The sequence below is a fragment of the Oncorhynchus gorbuscha genome, linkage group LG13 (genome assembly GCF_021184085.1).
Source record: "Oncorhynchus gorbuscha isolate QuinsamMale2020 ecotype Even-year linkage group LG13, OgorEven_v1.0, whole genome shotgun sequence".
NCBI classification, from domain to species: Eukaryota; Metazoa; Chordata; class Actinopteri; order Salmoniformes; family Salmonidae; genus Oncorhynchus; species Oncorhynchus gorbuscha.
The window spans coordinates 75,610,128-75,637,049 of NC_060185.1; the positions used below are offsets into that span (position 1 = coordinate 75,610,128).

Genomic DNA, 26,922 nt, shown 5'->3' on the forward strand with positions numbered 1-26,922 from the left:
CCAATGACTGGAACGAACTACAAAAATCTCTGAAACTGGAAACACTTATCTCCCTCACTAGCTTTAAGCACCAACTGTCAAGTGGCTAGAACAGGCAAGCCCAATACTATTGTGGAGTACTTAATGATTCCTGCTGCCGCAGATATGGCTGGGACAATGCTGGGGGAAAAGACCAAAAATACTATACAGATAATTGCGTCATCAAACAATACTGATATATGAACAAGAGAGCCTCATCGAAATTGCAACAAGCGGTTATGTGATAAATTTGATTTAATCAGAAACCATTACCAGATTTCTGGATTGGGCTGCGTTCAGAGTATCCTGCCTTGGCAAATCGTGCTGTTAAGACACTGATGCCCTTTGCAACCACGTACCTATGTGAGAGTGGATTCTCGGCCCTCACTAGCATGAAAATTAAATACAGGCACAGACTGTGTGTGAAAAAGGATTTAAGACTGAGACACTCTCCAATACAAATCAACATTGCAGAGTTATGTGCATCTTCTCATTAACCTGTTGTGAGTTAGAATTTTTGATGAACAAATAAAGTTTTATATGTAAGATGGCTAAATAAAGAGCAAAATTATTGATTATTCTTATATTATTATTTGTGCCCTGGTCCTATAAGAGCTCTTTGTCACTTCCCACGAGCCGGGTTGTGACAAAAACTCACACTCATTCTTATGTTTAATAAATGTATTGTATAGTGTGTGTGTGGCAAAAAAAACTACATTTGAGAGTGCGCTGACCCTGGTGCTAGAGGGAGTACACAGCTGGAGGTTGGATGTTGGAAGGGGTATGGGACTATAAAAAGATTGGTAACCTCTACTCTAGTGGAATCCTGCTGTGCTAGGCATCCATGCTCCCTGTCCCACCACCATACCACCCTGTCCTCCTGTCCCCTGGGGGACTCAATCCGCTGACAGTTGCCTGGCACTAGCCCAATCACACACACTATTCAGGGACTCCTGTTGAGTCAATCATCACTACTCCCAGTGTGCTAGTAGAATGCAATGATGGTGCAGCAGTGGGCGTATCTGGGTCAGAATTAAGAATCATAGTTTGCTTGCTCTAAATTTGGGTAGTGGTGATACAGCAAATATAACAAATATGTGACTGTGCCGAAATGGACAGATGAGAGTGGATCATTTTTCATAGGAGGAAACCGCACTTCTAGTATGTATCCAATATCCAATGAGAATCAGATTAGCGTGTTTTGGTTACAACATTGTTAACACCTCCGATACAGCAGTGCAGTTTATCTCAATCTGTAATTGATTGAATCCCAGCCATTAAGGTATCATAGGCCTATCCCTAGGTTTATCACCAATCTATGACCCAGGGATGTTGATGCTACTTCACCGGCGGACACTCTATTCCCAGGTCATAGTCACGTATTGATTCACCTTCAAGATGAACTGCAGAAGTTTTATCCCCTCCCCCTCTCCCTCCATCCCCTCTTTCCCCTCCCTCTCCTCCCTATATCACACATGCACACACATACACACACACACACACACCTCAAGACCTGCAGATATGGAGCACATTGAGTTGTTCTTCGAGGTCCTTGGGGTCAGCACATATTGGACTTGACGCTAGGCGACATCGACATGGATAATTGTAAAAATCTGGAAGGGCCTAGCAATCCCTCAGTGGAGCAACGATTGAAAGTCTCTCCATCTGTCCTAACATGTCGGGTGAAATCAACATCACCCGTCACATGGAGTCGTCCGCGGTTACGGTACATTATCTGGTAAATGGTGGTGTCATGTTCCCCGGAGTGGCAGGTGGAAGGGTACAACGTTTTGCCTGTTAGTGATAGCAAAGTGATTTCATTATCATGATGTTGTGTACAGTGGTGGATGTCCTGGGTTGATGCGTTATGTACTTATCATGGAGAAAAGAGATTTTGGGGGAATACGTAGATGGTATAGAATCTGTTGTTTCCATAAAATATGTTCTGTGCAACAAAGCAAATTATATGATATTAGAACTATTTGAATTATTGATCAACTTCCTTCTCTCTCTTTCAGGAGAGTGACAGTCTGTGGTGGGATGCGTTTGCCACAGAGTTCTTTGAGGAGGACGCCACCCTGACCCTCTCCTTCTGCCTGGAGGATGGACCAAAGAGATACAGTAAGACTACACTGCCCACCTGCTTTACCAACTGTCCTCTGTTCTGTTCAGTAGCTCACTTCCTACCTATTGTCATGCCTTTCTCTAGCGTAAGGGACAGATAGCAATTTACTGGGGGGGAGGTGTGTTCCAAAATAGGGGAGGGTGTTTTGCTTTGAAGAGGGTTGTGTTTTTTTTCTCCATCCATGCACCTTTTCCTATGTCAAGGTGTTTTGGTACTTCCCTTATGCACTACAGTTTTCCCTGTACTAACTTTTACTATTCCACAGATTAGTATAGTCTACTAGTCTATCTATCCTGGCCTCCATCCACCATTCATAGTTACAATAGTGGTATGTGGATCGTTGTCCAGATCTGCAGTAGGCTAACTTGCAATCATACCACATAAAAAATATTACAAGCTGCATACATTTTTTTTTATGAATCGACAAGAACAAATAGGAATAGCTGATAGACAGCAGAGATACCAGGTGCATCATTGCACATGAAAGAACAGTGAAGGCATGAGACAAAGCTAAAACAAATCGGGTTTAGGGACAATACAATCATCCTTCCTAGACTAGCCTACAACACAATAATGCAATGAATAATTTCATTGTTGTATTCAAGTGAGTACAACATTCTAGCCTACTGTAGGGTGCAGTGACAATGTCATTTGAGTAACGGCGCAAAAGCCGCGCTATTTGAATATTTCATTTGATTTGGATCAGTTGTGGGTCTACTCTGGACAATGTGTTAGGTCTAGAAAGGCACAGTAGCAGGCCAGTTTGGCTGTAGTTTAACTTCTAATTCTGAGACACGCTGTCTGTTGCGCATTATCATTCTCCCAAGTCTTCCTATAATTTGGCCACATATGCTCCCAGCAGGCCCAGCTATTCAGGAAAGCTTAACTCACGCTCTGCCTCCTCTCCAATCCTAGCGGCTATTCCTCATGCACCTAGAACACTTCAATATAGTCTAAATATAACTTTTTAATATGAACTTTTATATGTGGTATTAACACAACCAGTCACAATGTTTTAATCTGATTAGGCTACTTCAAAAGTCTCCTGTAAGCATACCCATATCTAGGGTTTTGTTCTGGTGATGTGATGATAAATGCTTGCATGCCATTTGACAAATACACATTATCTTGCACTTTTGTCAATAATAATCTCATCATGTAGTAGGCTATAACTGCACTGTGTCTGCAAGCTGTTGGCTAGAGTGCGTGACAATACCAGAGTTGGCACATTCACTATACCTACGCAACAGATTTTGTGACAAAACCATCATTACGCCAAGAGTTGAAAATGCGATGGAAATCCATTTAACTTGTATTTTTTATTCGGTACATGGGAATTTTACCTCAAAAAGTATTTTTGTGTACACTACGTATTTATACACAGACTTTTATCTGCAACAAGTAAATTTGATGGAAACACAACTCTGATGGGAAAATGCTCCAGGGTTTCCCTTATTGCAGCTTTTGATCAATAAAAATAAATAAAAGCCAATAAATGAAATTGTAGCAGGTCAAATTGTCCAGGAGAGACTGTCTATCATAGCCTACACCCTAAATTTGCACATCAGTACCATTCTCTTAGGCTTTGGGCGCATATGCGCCTGCTACTAAAGAGAGAGAGAGACCGAGAGAGGAGCCTTGGCTTAGGCTACCGTTGATTGTGAAAATGGAGGCCTTTTTCATTTAAATAAAATGAAAGTTAGAGGAAAAAGAGCATGCCTATAGTGAAAAGCCTACAAGAGGAATTTAATATAAGTTTTAATATTGTAGTAGACTAAGATAATAATGCAGTCTACTGTGCAACTCACTTATCAGGTACGATGACATTTTGGAATTTATTTATAATATTTTTTTGTATAGCATTGTTATTATTAGGCGTCATATTTATTAATTTATTAATCTTTAAATAACAAAGCATATTTTGTTTAATTGTATAGAGACATTTTCATTGACTAAATTAAATTAGATCTGTCATTTTTAATTGTGTGCTCCAAATGTAGTTTAAGATAGGTTATAAGTAAGTATGTTGTAAAATAAGTATAAGTAGCATATTTCTGTCATTTGTTGGTTATAGTAGGCACTTTAATTGGCTGGTAATTGCTGCAATATATCCTTATCTAAACTTTTTTGAAGGTTTAAACCAGTTCACAAGTGTTTTGTTTCATTCTGTTGAGACATTTTCTGTCACCAAAATAAAGTTCCAATTGTACAGTGCCTTGCAAAAGTATTCACCCCCTTGGCGTTTTTGCTATTTTGTTGCATTACAACCTGTAATTTAAATGGATTTTTATTTGGATTTCATGTAATAGACATACACAAAATAGTCCAAATTGAAGTGAAATGAAAAAAATAACTTGTTTCAAAGAAATCTAAAAAATAAAAAAGGGAAAGTGGTGCATGCATATGTATTCACCCCCTTTGCTATGAAGCTCCTAAATAACATCTGGTGCAACCAATTACCTTCAGAAGTCACACAATTAGTTAAATAAAGTCCACCTATGTGCAGTCTGTGTCACATGATCTGTCACATGATCTCAGTATATATACCTGTTCTGAAAGGCCCCAGAGTCTGCAACACCACTAAGCAAGGGGTACCACCAAGGAAGCGGTACTATGAAGACCAAGGAGCTCTCCAAACAAGTCAGGGATAAAGTTGTGGAGACGTACAGATCAGGGTTGGGTTATAACAAAATATCAGAAACTTTGAACATCCCATGGAGCACCATTAAATCCATTATTAAAAAATGGAAAGAATATGGCACCACAACAAACCTGCCAAGAGAGGGCCGCACACCAAACTCACGGACCAGTCAAGGAGGGCATTAATCAGAGAGACAACAAAGAGACCAAAGATAACCCTGAAGGAGCTGCAGCGGAGATTGGAGTATCTGTCCATAGGACCACTTTAAGCCGTACACTCCACAGAACTGGGTTTTATGACAGAGTAGCAAGAAAAAAATAAGCTAACACGTTTGGTGTTCGCCAAAAGGCATGTGGGAGACTCCCCAAACATATGGAAGGAGGTACTCTGGTCAGATGAGACTAAATTTGAGCTTTATGGCCATCAAGGAAAACATTATGTCTGGCGCAAACCCAACACCTCTCATCACCCAGAGAATACCATCCACATAGCATAGCGGTGGCAGCATCACGCTGTGGGGATGTTTTTCATCGGCAGGGACTGGGAAACTGGTCAGAATTTAAGGAATGATGGATGGTGCTAAATACAGGGACATTCTTGAGGTAAACCTGTTTCAGTCTTCCAGAGATTTGAGATTGGGACGGAGGTTCACCTTCCAGCAGGTCAATGACCCAAAGCATACTGCTGAAGCAACACTCAAGTTATTTAAGTGGAAACATTTAAATGTCTTGGAATGGCCTAGTCAAAGTCCAGACCTCAATCCAATTGAGAGTCTCTGGTATGATTTAAAGATTACTGTACACCAGCAGGACCCATCCAACTTGAAGAAGCTGGAGCAGTTTTGCCTTGAAGAATGGGCAACAATCCCAATGGCTAGATGTGCCAAGCTTATAGAGACATACCCCAAGAGATTTGCAGCTGTTATTGCTGCAAAACTAAAGTATTGATTATGGGGGGTGAATAGTTATGCACGCTCAAGTGTTTTTGTCTTATTTCTTGTTTGTTTCATAATAGTAAATATTTTGCATCTTCAAAGTGGTAGGCATGTTGTGTAAGTTGTGTCGTGGGGTGACAGCTAGCCTAGTGGTTAGAGTGTTGGACTAGTAATTGGAAGGTTGCAAGATCAAATCCCTGAGCTGACAAGGTAAAAATCTGTTGTTCTACCCCTGAACAAGGTAGTTAACATACTGGTCCTAGGCTATCATTGAAAATAAGAATTTGTTCTTAACTGACCTGCCTAGTTAAATTATGGTAAAATGATACAAACCACCCAAAAATCCATTTTAATTCCAGGATGTAAGGCAACAAAATAGGAAAAATGCCAAGAGGGTGAATACTTTCACAAGCCACTGTAATGTTGTGTTTGCAGCAATATAATAGCCTGCGCATGTTCTCCCTATAAACAATTGCTTGACTTATTTTTGATATGTGACCCACCACCTGGATCCAGTACTATATAACCAAATTGTGTTTTTTTTACATTGGATAAAAGCAGGGACTCAGAGATAGAAATTGGAATATCATACACTACTGTTGAGTAACAATGGGAAAGTAATTAAGCTTTGAACATTGATAAACTTGTAACCTCACTTCTGAGAAAATGTCCCTTGAATAATTGGTACACCTACTGGAGAGCTCTTCTTTGTCTACACCCATTCAACATCATTCACACCCTCTTAAGCTTTAATCCCACCCATCTCTTTAAAGATTCACATGTGAGGGTATGTGCTAAACAGAGTTGGCAGTGTAGTAAACAACCAAAGATTTCAAGACTAAAAGGGGTGAAAGTAGTAGCCTACAATAAGGAAAAACTCTGGGTAAAAATGATCTTCATCCAGTCCTTGGCCTATATCAAAATCTGACTTCGAATAATATTACTACACAGATCATACACATTACTGAAAAGGTAGCTAGACTCTTACCCGTATACCTATACCATTTAACTCTGTTTTGTTTGTAGCTATATCTTGTTTGGCCAGTGTTGTGTCAAGTCACTCCGGTTCACACTGACCGTGGGGTGTGCAGAAAGTAGCCCACCTGCTAAAATCAGGGCATCAATGTTGAGGAAAGTAGCAAAACTTCTGTAGTTCTTGATTGCTAATATTATATATTTCATCATATTTAATTTCTACATCCGTGGTAGAAATGATCTACACATACTGAGCAGCTCACGTTATAGACAGAAGCATGCTACATGGCAGACCAATCCGAACTTCTCTCTGCATGTCCAGCCCATCCATTATCTCAGACAATCATGGCAAGGGGGAAGGTTCCTTTGCTTTTTCCTTGGCTAAACCAACTAGGCTCATAATAAAATGTGTTATTTGTATTTACAGATGGAATACAAGTTTGTTATTAAGGCACATAAGAGTTACCACGTTCTAGAAGGCATTTCTGCCCCCAAAACACATTTTGGTAAAAACAAATACATTTAAAAGCCTCTCCTGTGAAGTAGTGACTTGTGACATACGCCTAGCTTTCTGAAACGGGTCACAAGTTTAAAAAGCTATTATTAAGTTTTAGCTACTGCAAGCCTATGATATGAAGGCAGTGTGCACCGGTGGTCAAACTGACTCAGTTAAACATAAGGTGATTAATAATGTTTCAGGCCTTCCAGAGTTGCTCCTATAATCTAATATAATTATTTGAAAATGAACTAATTACCCTCCTTCTGTACGTATATGTCTGTATAGCAGACGCATTAGCCATCTGACAAAGAAATGCATGTTGGTGTCGTAGCATGCCGCCGGCATATCTCTATCTCTCTGGGGCTAGCCTTAAGCTTCTCTTCCTTCATATAGTCTTAGTTTAAATATTAATATCATACAGTGGACACCTAAGCCTATAGGTCTATGCATGCAATGCCCTGATGCATTTAATGCTCAAATCTGACAATTTAATCATGAGGTGGACAATTATTGTTATGGGAAAGTTCCCTAAAAACACTAATAGGCTATAAAGTTCGGCATATGCTACATCGAAACACAAGGAATAGTGTTTTTTCAATTTGTTATAGGTATAAGATTTCAGGTATGACCCAGATGGAGACAGTGTCGAAGAAACAAACGTTTATTTCTAGTACAGGGGCAGGCAAATGACAAAGGCAGGCAGAGGTCAGTAATCCAGAGAGGGTGGAAAAGGTCCAGAATGGCAGGCAGTCACCGGGTCAGAGCAGGCAGGGGTCAATAACCCAGTGAGGTGGGGCAAGGTATAGAACGGCAGGCAGGCTCAGGGTTGGGGCAGGCAGAACGGTCAAAACCGGGAGGGACTAGAAAACAGGAGCAAGAACAGACAGGAGCAGGGGAACAAAGCGCTGGTAGGTTTCACGAAACAAAGTGAACTGTCAATAGACAAATAGAGCACACAGGTATAAATGCACAGGGTATAATGGGGAAGAGGGGCGACACCTGGAGGGGGGTGGAGACAAGCACAACGAAAGGTGAAACAGATCAGGGTGTGACAATAAGCTGTTTTTAAGGCCAACACCCCTTGTTTATTGATGGCTCTGGCTGCGCCAAGTCTGATCTGAATGCATATAGATGTCCGCTAAATTTCTCAAATATCTGGTCAATTCAATTCTTCCCAGTCACATTTTCCAAAAGGAAACCCTGAAATGTGTATGTTGTTTTTATGCAGATTTTAGAATATTAACATGAAAATCTGTTGCAAATTGGATGGAAATCTATAGACACCATTAAGACTCAAGTGCAAGTGCACTAGTCCAGTCTCACTGATTATGCCTGCACATCATGGTTGACCAGCAGCCCCAAACATCTAAAGAATAAGTTACAGACTATGGAATAATATTTTCCCGGTATTTTACAAATGTTCCATCCCGAGAATAATCACTTTTCTCTACTAACTGAATGACAGAGGACCATGCTCTACTGACTGAACTACAGAGGACCATGCTCTACTGACTGAAATACAGAGGACCATGCTCTACTAACTGAACTACAGAGGACCATGCCCTACTGACTGAACTACAGAGGACCATGCTCTACTGACTGAAATACAGAGGACCATGCTCTACTAACTGAACTACAGAGGACCATGCCCTACTGACTGAACTACAGAGGACCATGCTCTACGAACTGAACGACAGAGGACCATGCTCTACTAACTGAAATGAAGAGCACCATGCTCTACCAACTGAACTATAGAGGACCATGCTCTACTAACTGAACTATAGAGTAACCTTGTGGGTTACATAGTGTAAATAACTTTAGTTTAATTCAGAGCTAATCTTGTTTTTACATAAACACCACAACACATGACATTACACCAAAACAATATATGACATTACACCAACACAATGCATTACACCACCACTACACAATACATGACATTACATAAACACAATACATGACATTACACCAACACAATGCATTACATTACACCAACACTACACAATACATGACATTACACCAACACAATACATTACATTACACCACCACTACACAATACATGACATTACACCAACACAATACATGACAGTACACCAACACAATGCATTACACCACCACTACACAATACATGACATTACATAAACACAATACATGACATTACACCAACACAATGCATTACATTACACCAACACTACACAATACATGACATTACATAAACACAATACATGACATTACACCAAAACAATACATGACATTACACCAACACATGGCATTACACAATACATGACATTACATAAACACAATACATGACATTACACCAACACAATGCATTACATTACACCAACACTACACAATACATGACATTACATAAACACAATACATTACATTACACCAAAACAATACATGACATTACACCAACACAACACAATACATGACATTACATAAACACAATGCATGACATTACACCAACACTACACAATGCATGACATTACACCAACACTACACAATACATGACATTACACCACCACTACACAATACATGACATTACACCACCACTACACAATACATGACATTACACCACCACTACACAATACATGACATTACACCACCACTACACAATACATGACATTACACCAACACAATGCATTACACCAACACTACACAATACATGACATTACACCACCACTACACAATACATGACATTACACCAACACAATGCATTACATTACACCAACACTACACAATACATGACATTACACCAATACAGTACTTGAAATTGCACCAACAGAATAGATTACATTACATTACACCAACACAACACATGACATTACACCAGCACAATACATTACACCAACACAATACTTGACATTACACCAATACAATACATTACACCAGCAGAATACATTACACCAACAGAATAGATTACACCAACACAATACAGGACATTACACCAACACAATACAGGACATTACACCAAAACTACACAATACTTGACATTACACCAATACAATACTTGACATTACACCAATACAATACATTACACTAGCAGAATACATTACACCAACAGAATAGATTACACCAACACAATACTTTACATTACACCAACACAATACAGGACATTACACCAACACAATACTTTACATTACACCAACACAATACAGGACATTACACCAACACAATACTTGACATTACACCAATACAATACATTACACCAGCAGAATACATTACACCAACAGAATAGATTACACCAACACAATACTTTACATTACACCAACACAATACATGACATTACACTAACACAATACATGACATTACACCAACACAATTAATTACATTACACCAACACTACACAATAGGTGACATTACACCAACACAATGAATTACATTACACCAACACTACACAATAGGTGACATTACACCAACACAATGAATTACATTACACCAACAATACACAATAGGTGACATTACACCAACACAATGAATTACATTACACCAACACATGACATGATATTACACCAACACAACACATGACATTACACCAACACAATGCATTACATTACACCAACACTACACAATAGGTGACATTACACCAACACAATGAATTACATTACACCAACACTACACAATAGGTGACATTACACCAACACAATTAATTACATTACACCAACACATGACATGATATTACACCAACACAACACATGACATTACACCAACACAATGCATTACATTACACCAACACTACACAATAGGTGACATTACACCAACACAATGAATTACATTACACCAACACTACACAATAGGTGACATTACACCAACACAATTAATTACATTACACCAACACATGACATGACATTACACCAACAAAACACATGACATTACACCAACACAATACTTGACATTACACCAACACAATAATTGACATTACACCAACACAATACATGACATTACACCAACACAATACATGACATTACACCAACACAATACTTGACATTACACCAACACAATACTTGACATTACACCAACACAATACATGACATTACACCAACACATGACATGACATTACACCAACAAAACACATGACATTACACCAACACAATACTTGACATTACACCAACACAATAATTGACATTACACCAACACAATACATGACATTACACCAACACAATACATGACATTACACCAACACAATACTTGACATTACACCAATACAATACATGACATTACACCAACACAATACTTGACATTACACCAACACAATACATGACATTACACCAACACAATACTTGACATTACACCAACACAATGCGTGACATTACACCAACACAATACATGACATTACACCAACACAATACTTGACATTACACCAACACAATGCGTGACATTACACCAACACAATATGTGACATTACACCAACACAATACTTGACATTACACCAACACAATACATGACATTACACCAACGCAATACTTGACGTTACACCAACACAATGCGTGACATTACACCAACACAATACATGACATTACACCAACACAATACTTGACATTACACCAACACAATGCGTGACATTACACCAACACAATACATGACATTACGCCAACACAATACTTGACATTACACCAACACAATGCGTGACATTACACCAACACAATATGTGACATTACACCAACACAATACATGACATTACACCAACACAATACTTGACATTACACCAACACAATACTTGACATTACACCAACACAATGCGTGACATTACACCAACACAATACATGACATTACACCAACACAATACTTGACATTACACCAACACAATGCGTGACATTACACCAACACAATATGTGACATTACACCAACACAATACATGACATTACACCAACACAATGAATTACATTACACCAACAATACACAATAGGTGACATTACACCAACACAATGAATTACATTACACCAACACATGACATGATATTACACCAACACAACACAGGACATTACACCAACACAATGCATTACATTACACCAACACTACACAATAGGTGACATTACACCAACACAATGAATTACATTACACCAACACTACACAATAGGTGACATTACACCAACACAATTAATTACATTACACCAACACATGACATGATATTACACCAACACAACACATGACATTACACCAACACAATGAATTACATTACACCAACACATGACATGACATTACACCAACACAATGAATTACATTACACCAACACTACACAATAGGTGACATTACACCAACACAATTAATTACATTACACCAACACATGACATGACATTACACCAACAAAACACATGACATTACACCAACACAATACTTGACATTACACCAACACAATAATTGACATTACACCAACACAATACATGACATTACACCAACACAATACATGACATTACACCAACACAATACTTGACATTACACCAACACAATACTTGACATTACACCAACACAATACATGACATTACACCAACACATGACATGACATTACACCAACAAAACACATGACATTACACCAACACAATACTTGACATTACACCAACACAATAATTGACATTACACCAACACAATACATGACATTACACCAACACAATACATGACATTACACCAACACAATACTTGACATTACACCAATACAATACATGACATTACACCAACACAATACTTGACATTACACCAACACAATACATGACATTACACCAACACAATACTTGACATTACACCAACACAATGCGTGACATTACACCAACACAATACATGACATTACACCAACACAATACTTGACATTACACCAACACAATGCGTGACATTACACCAACACAATATGTGACATTACACCAACACAATACTTGACATTACACCAACACAATACATGACATTACACCAACACAATACTTGACGTTACACCAACACAATGCGTGACATTACACCAACACAATACATGACATTACACCAACACAATACTTGACATTACACCAACACAATGCGTGACATTACACCAACACAATACATGACATTACGCCAACACAATACTTGACATTACACCAACACAATGCGTGACATTACACCAACACAATATGTGACATTACACCAACACAATACATGACATTACACCAACACAATACTTGACATTACACCAACACAATACTTGACATTACACCAACACAATGCGTGACATTACACCAACACAATACATGACATTACACCAACACAATACTTGACATTACACCAACACAATGCGTGACATTACACCAACACAATATGTGACATTACACCAACACAATACATGACATTACACCAACACAATACTTGACATTACACCAACACAATACTTGACATTACACCAACACAATGCGTGACATTACACCAACACAATACATGACATTACACCAACACAATATGTGACATTACACCAACACAATGCGTGACATTACACCAACACAATGCGTGACATTACACCAACACAATGCGTGACCAACACAATGTGACTGTGGGTGCGTATGTTAGTGTGAATGTGGGTGCGTATGTTAGTGTGAATGTGGGTGCGTATGTTAGTGTGAATGTGGGTGCGTATGTTAGTGTGAATGTGGGTGCGTATGTTTGTGTGAATGTGTGTGTGTGAGAAGCCAGTATAAAATTAATTGTGAACACCGTATGTTAGTGTGAATGTGTGTGCGTATGTTAGTGTGAATGTGGGTGCGTTTGTTAGTGTGAATGTGGGTGCGTATGTTAGTGTGAATGTGGGTGCGTATGTTAGTGTGAATGTGGGTGCGTATGTTAGTGTGAATGTGGGTGCGTATGTTTGTGTGAATGTGGGTGCGTATGTTTGTGTGAATGTGTGTGTGTGAGAAGCCAGTATAAAATGAATTGTCTTGTACAACAGACCAGCGCTCTTGTGAATAAACCTTTGACTATTTTAGCTGGGCCTCCGTCTGTTTCATTCGACCAGGATCTTACAAATTCTAGGTCGCAAACTGAGTAGTATAATTGAATTGGGTTATGAACCTTGAGAACATAATTCTCCTAACAATTTGGTCATTTGAACCGGATTTCAATACCTGCCTCTGTCGTCCCAAGGAATTGCTGAAAACCGTGCATGGGCGGATCCAGGATCCGTAAGACAAAGACCTGACCTCTGAATTGAGGGTTTATTTCAGGCCAGTGGTGAACTGGTACACAACAGAGGTCTAACCTACATTGCTTTTCCTAGTCTACGAGAAGGTCAGTAAATCTTTATTTAGTTTTTGTGTAGTTTAGGTGTTGATTTTAAAATTCCCATAGGGCATTCTGACCCGGTGACCTATATTTAGAATGTTGTGTAGAGAAAAGTTTTAAAGGCAACAAAGTATGCAAATGGGTGCATTTGCATACTATGCAAATGGTAGGTAGGAATAGGGTGGAGAGCCATCTAGGCAGCAGTAGAAGGGAGTCCGTAATGACACCGGGTACCGAATATTGAGATCTAACTGAGATCTGATCAAGAATATATTAGAAGGTCCGTAAATGACGCGAGATATCAGTGGCTACCACCAAGACTATCAGTGGACACTACCTATATAAACTAACAGAAAGAAGAAAGAAGGGAGCCTAATATAGCGGAGGGAGATACGAGATATTAACGTCAAAAGAACAAGGAACAACAGACAAATAGGCTGCTGACTAGGGATTTATGACCCCTGGAAATTAGCTTATAGGTTGTAAACGGTGAGACCTAATGTCCGATCGACACCACTATAGATAGTTTCAAGAAAGGAAAAGCACACATAGGTTAAGAGATGGCAAAATACACAGAGTGTGAGCACACAGGGAGTAGCGACACACACCAATAGTGAGACACACATAGGAGTAATTTAAATCAGAAATAAAGAGTCACACACATAGATTGTGATAACAACTATAGTGATTGGATAGCTGTTAAAAGCACACACCTAGTTCATAGAAATACCTACACATAGATTGTGAGAATAAGCAGAGTGACTACCAGGTTTTACTAGCAATGGGTAATAAATCCTCAACGGAGGTCCCGGAATTAACAGGAGATGAGAAATACATGCAGGGAAAAGATAAGAGGAACACCTATTTTGGCCCGAAATGGAGGAGGAAGTACGAATTTGACAGACGTTTAAATATAGAAAAACTGGGATCAATGATAAGACAGATACAGCAGGCATGTGGAGACAAGGCAGATAAACAACGAGCAGAAGGGCTAGACACAGCGAGGATAGCCGACGCGAGGAAGAGAGCAGAGGGAGAAAAGAAAAAGGAAGTCAAAAAAGAAGGAAGATGTAAGTAGCAAGTAGCAAGCAACTAGGAACAATAACTCCCACAGCTCCTCTGGAGGACTCTCATAAGCCTAAATTGTACCCAACCCTGATAGACCAGGCGTGGAGAGAGAATCCCAATGATGAAACGGTGGTGAGACGACGGCAGCCAGTGCTTCCCGTCCCACCACCACCACCACCACCACCACCACCCCCATATGGGGAACCTCCTGGAGCCAAGGGAGGGGTAGAGCGGGAGGAGGAAAGGATAGGGCTAGCTGCCTTAGGGAAAGTCAGGAAAGATTTAACCGAACTAGGACAGGATTAGGCAAATTTTTTGAGAAAGTGGATAGAGGTAGAGAAAGGGAGAAAGTCGAGAAAAGTCGATAGAGACAGTCTAAGGAAAGGTGTAGGTAGTCAAGGGAAACAGCAGGTCGAGGGTTAAATACCGGGCTGTCTGAATCCCGGAAAAGAAGGTAAGAAGGCAAGCGTAGAGAGAGGGTGAGAGAAAGTTACAAGATAAGAGGACATAGAGAAAACGAGAGAGAGAAAGAGAAAGGAGAATCCTCGCTGGGGAAAAGCTTGGACCTTCAATTAGGGCTATCTTCTGGGAATTGTCTCAGTAGCACGTGCTGGAGTCTACAACTACAGACAATTATAATAATAGGGTTATTTGCGTCTCAATCATTTCAATAGCGTTGGTGGTTGAGGGGTAGAACTCTTGCCTACAACGCGGAAGACTGGTTCGCATCTCAGCCTGGGCACCAATAGACGAAAATGAATTCTGATTGTAATTCAACTATTGATAGGTTTTGCCTGGAGAGATACGGTTGTTAGTGTTTAAGATATAAACTGAACGTTTTAATAGCTTGTTTAGGTTTAATTGAAAGACTAATTCATTCTAAATAATGGCAAGGCGACTTCGATGTAACACGCTGTCTTGCCTGAATGATCTGCTGGAATAACATATTGAGAATGGAGTCGTATTTTCATTTTATTTTAACCAGGCAAGTCAGTTAAGAACAAATTCTTATTTTCAATGACGGCCTAGGAACAGTGGGTTAACTGCCTGTTCAGGGGCAGAACAACAGATTTGTACCTTCTCAGCTCTGGGGTTTGAACTTGCAACCTTCTGGTTACTAGTCCAACACTCTTACATCTAGGCTACCCTGCCTGAATCATAGAAGAGACAGTTACCCAAGTCTAATGAATTCTAAATCATAGAGGAGAGATAATTGCGATAGAGTTGTGCCCATTGAATTGTGTTTTTTATTCTTATGGATTGACTGATTTAGGCTATAAATTTAGCGAAGTACATGGTACTTTTAAATTTGGGAGAAGAGAAAGTTGGAAAGTTTGGTTTTACTCTTATGATAGAATTAAAGCACAACTCAGTTTGAGTAGGGGTTATATTTTTGCCTAGAGGTAGGAATAGGAGAGTTAGTTGCAGGGTTGCCAACTAATTTTCAGGGTAAGTTGCTAGAGAAAGGTTGATTTGTTTCTAAATGACATTGGGATATCATTGTGTGATAATGTAAAACTGTGTCATTATGTAGAAATACACAATAACGTTAATCAAATTGATTTGACAGCTGTTCGGGTACAGACTCCCACACTTTTCTGTACTTCTGGGAGTATAATTTTGATTGAGAGATGTTGGTTGATGTTGTAAGTTCTGTTCAAGATCAAACATATGTGACCAACTATATTCATTGGGTATGGCTTGTCGAACCCGTGCCTGGGCACGGGCTGAGCGCCTGCTGCTGACGTCACTCACAATGCACTTTTGCCAGGCAATGGTGTTGTGACTGAGGGTGTGACAGAGAAAATAGTTTGTGTCATTTAGAGGGAAAATGTGTGCATTATTGCTTTGAGTCACTTTTCAAAAGTTGCCAAAAGTTCCAAATACATTTGCAAAAGTAGCTAAATTTGTCAGGGTAGTCTGAAAAGTTGCTAAATCTAGCAACAAAATTGCTAGGTGGGCATCACTGGTTGGTTGTGCACTGACTGGGCTATATTTGGCTGTAATGGTTTCAGGTCTGAATAGTTGAATCGTAAAGGTTTTGTGATAGTTTTTGGTTATTGATGCTTGGTTATTGATTCTTGGTTTGACTGTTTAGGTAACACCAGTGAAATTGAACAGGAAGTTAAGGTATTCTAACATTATAATCTGTTTCCATTACGTGGAACCATGACAGGTCCACAAAGTGGATTGCAGGTTGGGTTAATTTTATTTTAAAGGGACAGTGCACATTAATCATAGTTGTGTGTCTAATGGCAGGGTTTCCTATTAAGCATTTTCAGGGACTGTTTGCAGACAGACTGAATGTTGATGTTGCAAAGCAAGCTTGGAGCGCACATTCAATCAAGCATAATTAACCATTGAGGAAATGTAAAACTAATGATTGGAGGAAGTATAATGGAATTATCATTAGGTTGTGTTTGTAGTAAACGTTTAGGTTTGGGTTTGAGGAGAGACACGATATCTTAAAGGGGTACACTCACGTATGGAATATTAGAAGTTTATTTTCTGAGTTTTAATTAAACACATGAATTCTTTAGATAAAGGGAATGTTCTAGGAACCTGGGTACAACATGTAGAAAATTTTTCATGGTTTTTCTTTAATTTGTATAATATAGTATGAAACGCGACTGTAAAAGGGTGGTATGACCTTTGACCTCTATCATGGCTTTGTCAGGCCCTGGCCAGAAAGGCTTTTTATTCTCTATTTTGGTTAGGCCAGGATGTGACTAGGGTGGGAGTTATATGTTCTTTTTTCTATGTTTTGTATTTCTTTGTTTATGGCCAGGTATGGTTCTCAATCAGGGACAGCTGTCTGTCGTTATCTCTAATTGAGAATCATACTTAGGTAGCTCTTGCCCACAAGGGGTTTGTGGGTAGTTATTTTCTGTTTAGTGTCTTTTGCACCTGATGGAGCTGTTTCGGTTGTTCTTTTGTTGCTTGTTTGATAGTGTTCAGTTTTCCATTAAAATGATGAACACTTACCACGCTGCACCTTGGTCCTCACCTTCCACCAACAACAGCCGTTACAGGCTTTCCTTTATGGTCTGATCAGCCTCGTGGGAGGGCCATTTGGATAATGGATTTAAGGTCATCTCTGATACTGATTTTAAGGTAATTGATAATTATGAACGAGTTTATAGGTCATTGACATATTTGTAAGTTGAACCAATGAGAAGAAAGAAATGGCATAGCATTGGATTGATGGTAGACTGATGTTACGTATTTAGAACATGATCCAAGCCAACAGGACAGGGATATATGACATCTGTGGTGATTCAGAATCATTAAGAGCATTGAGATAGTTTGATTAAGGTTATGTAAGGTTATGTAATAACCTTAGAGATTGCCACCATAGACAGGTGATTTTTCTAAAATCCATGAGTTCAGACAGGGAGACAGTGAGACACTTGGTCAATATTTGGAAACAACCCATATTTTGTACTGACTTATGAGAAAGAGCGACAGACAGATAGAAGGAAGGGCAGACGGAGAAGCCCTCCCCGCACCTTGCAGAGAGAATATAGAAGTGACACCGAATGGGTACATAACAGGGGAATGAAAGCTTAGTTGGTTTCGGGAGCTAAGAAGTTAGACACTGAACCATGGCCTAGAAATGATTGACTTAGGTAAGATTAATAAATTATCCTTAAGTCAATGTTATGCGGGAATGTTGATATATGGGCAGAGCCGTGTATCAAGAGGGGGTAGGATAGGACACTTTGTTGCCTATTGGATAATAAACAAAAAAAAATTGCACCAACACAATAGATTTCATTACACCAACACAATACATAACATTACACCAACACAATTCATTACACCAACACAATACATAACGTTACACCAACACAATAATAACATTACACCAACACAATTCATTACACCAACACAATACTTGACGTTACACCAACACAATACTTGACGTTACACCAACACAATACTTGACGTTACACCAACACAATACTTGATGTTACACCAACACAATACTTGACGTTACACCAACACAATACTTGACGTTACACCAACACAATACTTGACGTTACACCAACACAATACTTGACGTTACACCCACACAATACTTGACGTTACACCAACACAATACTTGACGTTACACCAACACAATACTTGACGTTACACCAACACAATACTTGACGTTACACCAACACAATACTTGACGTTACACCAACACAATACTTGACGTTACACCAACACAATACTTGACGTTACACCAACACAATACTTGACGTTACACCAACACAATACTTGACGTTACACCAACACAATACTTGACATTACACCATCACAGTACTTGACGTTACACCAACACAATACTTGACGTTACACCAACACAATACTTGACGTTACACCAACACAATACTTGACGTTACACCAACACAATACTTGACGTTACACCAACACAGTAATTGACATTACACCAACACAGTAATTGACATTACACCAACACAGTAATTGACATTACACCAACACAGTAATTGACATTACACCAACACAGTACTTGACATTACACCAACAGAATACATTACACCAACACAGTACTTGACATTACACCAACAGAATACTTGACATTACACCATCACAGTACTTGACATTATACCAACACAGTACTTGACATTACACCAACACAGTACTTGACATTACACCAACACAGTACTTGACATTACACCAACACAGTACTTGACATTACACCAACACAGTACTTGACATTACACCAACACAGTACTTGACATTACACCATCACAGTACTTGACATTACACCAACACAATACTTGATATTACACCATCACAGTACTTGACATTACACCAACAGAATACATTACACCAACACAGTACTTGACATTACACCATCACAGTACTTGACATTACACCAACAGAATACATTACACCATCACAGTACTTGACATTACACCAACACAATACTTGATATTACACCATCACAGTACTTGACATTACACCAACACAATACTTGATATTACACCATCACAGTACATGACATTACACCAACACAATACTTGATATTACACCATCACAGTACATGACATTACACCAACACAATACTTGATATTACACCATCACAGTACATGACATTACACCAACACAATACTTGATATTACACCATCACAGTACTTGACATTACACCAACACAATACTTGATATTACACCATCACAGTACTTGACATTACACCAACAGAATACATTACACCATCACAGTACTTGACATTACACCAACACAATACTTGATATTACACCATCACAGTACATGACATTACACCAACACAATACTTGATATTACACCATCACAGTACATGACATTACACCAACACAATACTTGATATTACACCATCACAGTACATGACATTACACCAACACAATACTTGATATTACACCATCACAGTACATGATATTACACCATCACAGTACATGACATTACACCAACACAAGTGGACACATTTAAATAAACAGAATATCCAATACATACAAAAAGTCCAAATATACTAGATTCATTCAACCAGTTGTAAAAGGTCTTAAAACGTTTAACTTGTACCTGCTTCAGAAATGTGTTTGAGTAACGACTTGCTTTTGACACAAAAGTGTCACGAGACTTTTATCAAGACTGGTTCAATTTTGATTTTTTAAAAACATTTCATGTTGATACTCATTATTTAAAGACAGTTTTCAACGACACACAAATTCACAGATCTGTTGCATTTAGATCACACCATGTCCTATGGCATGGGTAGTTGCTAGTGGGCTTGGCACTATTGGTGTTTCTGCTCATCTGCCTAGGCTAGATAGGCTGCCTTTTGATATCGACAGCTCTTTGAATATCAGACGGGCATAGATTTTGATATGTATGTTTGCTGTTGTTTTGAAATACATTGCGGTATGTGTACAGTGTGTACAAAAAAACATGTACAGAGTGTGTGTGACTTAGCTGAGAGATGGAGGCGAGTAGGTGTGTGTGTGTGTGTGCGTGCGTGCATGCGCTCTGCCTTTTTCTTTTCAAATGTAAATATTCAAAACCCCCACGGTGTTGAGACGGTAACCTGGTTCCCCCGGGAATGGACAGCTTAACGCCATGACGATGACTCACCGACCAGTCAGAAACATTCTCATTTCAAGTTCAGACTGACACACACACATATGGAACAAAGTTACATTGATACGAATGCAGGAAAAGCTGTCTCACAAGCTATAAACAGATATGACATGAGATGTATTAAAAAGTAGCTGTCAGTCAAAAACTATGGCTTGAAAATAATGACACTGTCTTTGGTTTTCTAGTCCACTCCTGATATACAGTATTCAATGGCTTGGGACTACAGTGAAAGTGTACACTAAACCAGTGCCTGTAGATCTGTGGCGTGTCTTCCGTAAAATAATGTATTGGAATTGGGACAGTTTAACAGCATTACACTTAAATACTTGGTGTGTTTCATGACAAACTGGCTGAACCATCATTCATGCAATGTCACGTTCGTCATATTGATGAGACCAAGGCGCAGCGTGATAAGCATACATTCTTTTAATGAAGGAAAAACACAAAACAAACAAAACAAAACGAATGTGAAGCTATATAACATGAGTGCTGACAGGCAACTACACATACACAATAACCCACAAAACCAAAATGGAAAATGGCAATCTATATAGGAGCCCCAATCAGAGATAACGATAAACAGATGCTTCTGATTGGGAACTAATTCAGGCCACCATAGACCTACATTACCTAGACATACAAAACCCCCATAGATATACAAAAACCCAACATACCCACCCTCGTCACACACTGACCTGACCAAAATAATACATAAAACATAGATAACTAAGGTCAGGGAGTGACATGCAAGACTGCTATACACATTAAGCACTTGTCAAGTCTTACTAATGCATAATAGATGCTTTATAAATGTGTTGGTAAGGTGTAATTGATATGCAGTTCAACAAGTAGCTCCGAGGGTTGATGGCTGTCTATTGTTCCCATGTTGGACTACAATGCCCATAATTATCTGAACTGTACTGTATAATCGGCACCTACTTCCAACTCTATCCAATCTCAGCCTCAAGCACTCTCTCAAAACACAGAAATTGTCCGGACTACTGGTGGTTTACTGTTCTACCTGATAATTAAGTGCACACACCTGGTGTCCCACGTCTAAATCAGTCCCTGATTAGTGGGGAACAATGAAAATAAGCAGGGCAACTGGCTTCGAGGTCCAGATTTGAGTTTGACGCCTTTAGCCTGTACTGTTTAAAATAAGGGTGCTTTGCACTGTTTCTCTTTCACCTTCTCTCTCCAAAATGCCTCTCTCTCTTCTCGCTTTCTCTGCCCATCCCCCACACATTTGGTTTTTTTTTCCTCTCTCCTCTCCTCACCCTCTCTCATTCTCATTCCAGCATCCATCCTGAAATAATATACTTTTTCGTGCCTGGTCACTGTATCTCTGATGAACTGGTTTATATTGTTTTGCTTCGTGTTGTTTGCATAGATTGTCACACTTGTGATAGTGGACATTAATTACGGGTAAATACAGTAGTCATAACATGTTAATAAGAATCCTACAATATGCAATTTGCTTGGATCGACAGTATCGTAGACATTAAGGGCTTTTGTGTGTTTACCACAATATCCCTTTTAGTAGTTTAGTAGATGTCTTGCTGTTTTCCATTTGTTGCCAATGCCTTAAAGTATTTTCATTAGGCAACAATGCTTCCAGAATTGGTGCTCCCTTCCCATGACCTAAATATCCCCCAATTTCTCTTAGACTCTTGCAATATATAAGAAATGTTATGAAAGTTCCACAACATGATGTAATCTCACTGCAATCGGTACACTTAAACTATTTCACAGCGTATCTCAGTGAAACCTTAGCATAAGCAGTTCAAAGAAGGAAAATGTGTGAAAAAATAATGAGAAATGAATAAAATATCATCATCTGACTTTACGGTGGCTCGTTACTATGCATAGGATCACACATTATTAGCAAAACTAGAATAACCTTCATTTAGCTGTTATAATGGGTCATAATTAGTGATGGGGGAAAAATCTATACAGTCACATATCGAGATATAATTTTTTACGATATATCGTATTGTATAATTTTGACAATTTCGCAATATTATTTTTGCGCTAGTTGGCTGTACCAAAACTCCAGTATCTTTCCTTCATAGCTTGTTCTCCATCTTCTTTTTAAATAGGGAGCCAATTTGTTTTCAGAACTTTTATTTCCATGAATGATCAAGACATGTTTTCTCATGGCTCTCTCTTGTCCCTCTGCAGCAGATCTATGGTGAGCAATACAATCACAGTATTGCAATACACATAGAATCATGAGAATCACAACACATACAGTATCGTATTGGCACCTAAGTATTGTGATAATATTGTATTGTGCGGTCCCTGGCAATTCCCAGCCCTCATAATATTGTCATCATAACATGTCATTTGTAAAACATTTTTATTTAACCAGGCAAGTCACTTAAGAACAAATTCTTATTTATAATGACGGCCTAGGAAGAGTGGGTTAACTGCCTTGTTCAGGGACAGAACAACAGATCTTTACCTTGTCAGCGCGGGGATTCGATCTAGCAACCTTTCAGTTACTGGCCCACGCTCTAACCACTTGGCTACTTGCCACCCACTAGGCTACCTGCCAGACATTACCATGTCATAATCATAAAAAGTCCTAGCCATGCTTTTACAGACAGCGAGAATAAGGCCTAAATATAACTGTTATAATGCATCATAATGACATCATCATGAATGGGGAATGATATGGTCTGATAAGTTTAGTCTTGTGATCAGACTCTCTCTGCATTGTATTGAATAAAAGAGTGATGAGCGAGAGAGAGAGGTATAGAATCTTCTGATGCCCCAGCGAAGGGGGAGGGATTGTATTATTAAACGTGTGTAGGGCTCGTGTTGTGGGGGGTTGACAGAATGGGGGGGTGATGTTGATCATGGGGGTGTTGAAAAATGAACAGGGGTTGGGGCTGTTGATGTTGGTCTGCATGGGTGTCTGCTGATGTTAGGGGGTATCTGAGTGAGAGATGGACAGGGGGATTGGTGAGGGAGGGGAGGAGGTACGTTGGGCAGAGAGTGATTGACAGGTGGGCCGATGTGGCCTTGGCTCAGCTGCAGCTTGGAGGTGCCTACTCCGTTTGATTGACAGCCGTGCGGGCCTGGGAACCACGGCGACGACGGATTGGCTACAGAGGCAAAGCGAGGAAGAGAGTGAGAAAATGATAGCGGGTGAAAGAGAATGAGGTTGTGTGTGGTGGGGAGGTGTGTGTGTGTGTGTGTGTGTGTGTGTGTGTGTGTGTGTGTGTGTGTGTGTGTGTGTGTGTGTGTGTGTGTGTGTGTGTGTGTGTGTGTGTGTGTGTGTGTGTGTGTGTGGTGGGGAGATGTGTGTGGTGTGTGTGTGATGGTGGGGAGATGTGTGTGTGGTGGGGAGATGTGTGTGTGTGGGAGATGTGTGTGTGTGTGTGTGGTGGGGGAGATGTGTGTGTGTGTGTGTGGTGGGGAGATGTGTGTGTGTGTGTGTGGTGGGGATGTGTGTGTGTGTGGTGTGTGTGTGTGTGTGTGTGTGTGTGGTGGGGAGATGTGTGTGGTGGGGAGATGTGTGTGGGTGGGGAGATGTGTGTGGGTGGGGAGGTGTGTGTGTGTGATGGGGAGTTATGTGTGTGTGATGGGGAGGTGTGTGTGTGTGTGTGTGTGTGTGTGTGTGTGTGTGTGTCTGTGTGTGTGTGTGTGTGTGTGTGTGTGTGTGTGTGTGTGTGTGTGTGTGTGTGTGTGTGTGTGTGTGTGTGTGTGTGTGTGTGTGGTGGGGAGATGTGTGTGGTGGGGAGGTGTGTGTGGGGGGGGAGGTGTGTGTGTGTGATGGGGAGTTATGTGTGTGTGATGGGGAGAGTGTGTGTGTGTGTGTGTGTGTGTGTGTGTGTGTGTGTGTGTGTGTGTGTGTGTGTGTGTGGTGAGTGGTGTGTTTGGGTGTGTGTGTGGAGGGACTTGTGCTTGTGTGTCTGTCTGTGCATGAGAAAGAGAAATTAATAGTTTCAGTAGGAGTAAAGAGAGAGAGAGAGAGAGAGAGAGAGAGAGAGAGAGAGAGAGAGAGAGAGAGAGAACCACTATCAACTGCTTTGGCAGCAATATTCCACCCTGAACAGCCATGCCAATGAAACATATTTGAGTTGGTTTGAATTAAATTGAGAGAGATGTGTGGTGGTATGGCAGTGTATCATGCCTCACCATTTGTATTGGTGAGTAAGAGAAGAGGTCTGTTAAACAAATTAGGAGTAGACAGTAGAAGTTCATACTCCAAACTGGTTCAGGCTCATTTGTATCCCTGTAATGGTTAAGATCTGGGTTTAGTAAACTGATCCTAGATCTGTGGTTAGGGGTCAAAATGTGTGTACTGCTTATACGTACAATAGACATATTTCACTTCAACGCAGAACTCAGACAATGATGCACACACCACTCAACACATAGCAGTAGACTGAGCTTCGGGAGTGGTCCTTTTCAGACAGGTAGTCATGATCAGATCAGGGTGGGAACCATTGAACACAGGGCAACAGGAAAGGGGGAGACCTATCCAAGGACACCAGCTGTCATATAGGATGGGCAAGTCTCTTATCATCCTGCTTTCTCATCACTTTCCCCCATACAAAAACAAACCTAACAAACCTGCTTCCCTTCCCAGTTGGAAAACAATAGCATTTGCAAACAGCAGGCCCCTCCCTTTCCTTGTTGTTCGCACTGCCTCTCAAAGCAACAGCAGGCCCCTCCCTTTATCCTTGTCGTTCACACTGCCTGCTAAGCAACAGCAGGCCCCTCCCTCTCCTTGTCGTTCACACTGCCTGCTAAGCAACAGCAGGCCCCTCCCTCTCCTTGTCGTTCACACTGCCTGCTAAGCAACAGCAGGCCCCTCCCTCTCCTTGTCGTTCACACTGCCTGCTAAGTAACAGCAGGCCCCTCCCTCTCCTTGTCGTTCACACTGCCTGCTAAGCAACAGCAGGCCCCTCCCTCTCCTTGTCGTTCACACTGCCTGCTAAGCAACAGCAGGCCCCTCCCTCTCCTTGTCGTTCACACTGCCTGCTAAGCAACAGCAGGCCCCTCCCTCTCCTTGTCGTTCACACTGCCTGCTAAGTAACAGCAGGCCCCTCCCTCTCCTTGTCGTTCACACTGTCTGCTAAGCAACAGCAGGCCCCTCCCTCTCCTTGTCGTTCACACTGCCTGCTAAGCAACAGCAGGCCCCTCCCTCTCCTTGTCGTTCACACTGCCTGCTAAGCAACAGCAGGCCCCTCCCTCTCCTTTTTTGTTTGCCGCTTTCTGAGCGTGGTGGTAGGGAAGTGGTGTGTGTGGTGGTGGTGGTAGGGAAGTGGTGTGTGTGTGTGTGTGTGTGTGTGTG

The 26,922-nt window shown here is 40.3% G+C and overlaps 1 protein-coding gene across 4 annotated transcripts in view; it reads left to right on the plus strand.

Annotated features, from left to right (window-relative positions):
• LOC123993524 (LIM domain-binding protein 2-like) overlaps positions 1–26,922 on the plus strand; it is a 111,420-nt gene that overhangs the window by 24,874 nt on the left and 59,624 nt on the right. For all 4 annotated transcript variants that reach the window (XM_046295756.1, XM_046295757.1, XM_046295758.1 and 1 more), the window contains exon 2: positions 2,037–2,139. In XM_046295756.1, coding sequence (XP_046151712.1) covers positions 2,037–2,139 — 103 coding nt within the window. The remainder of the gene's footprint in view (positions 1–2,036; positions 2,140–26,922) is intronic.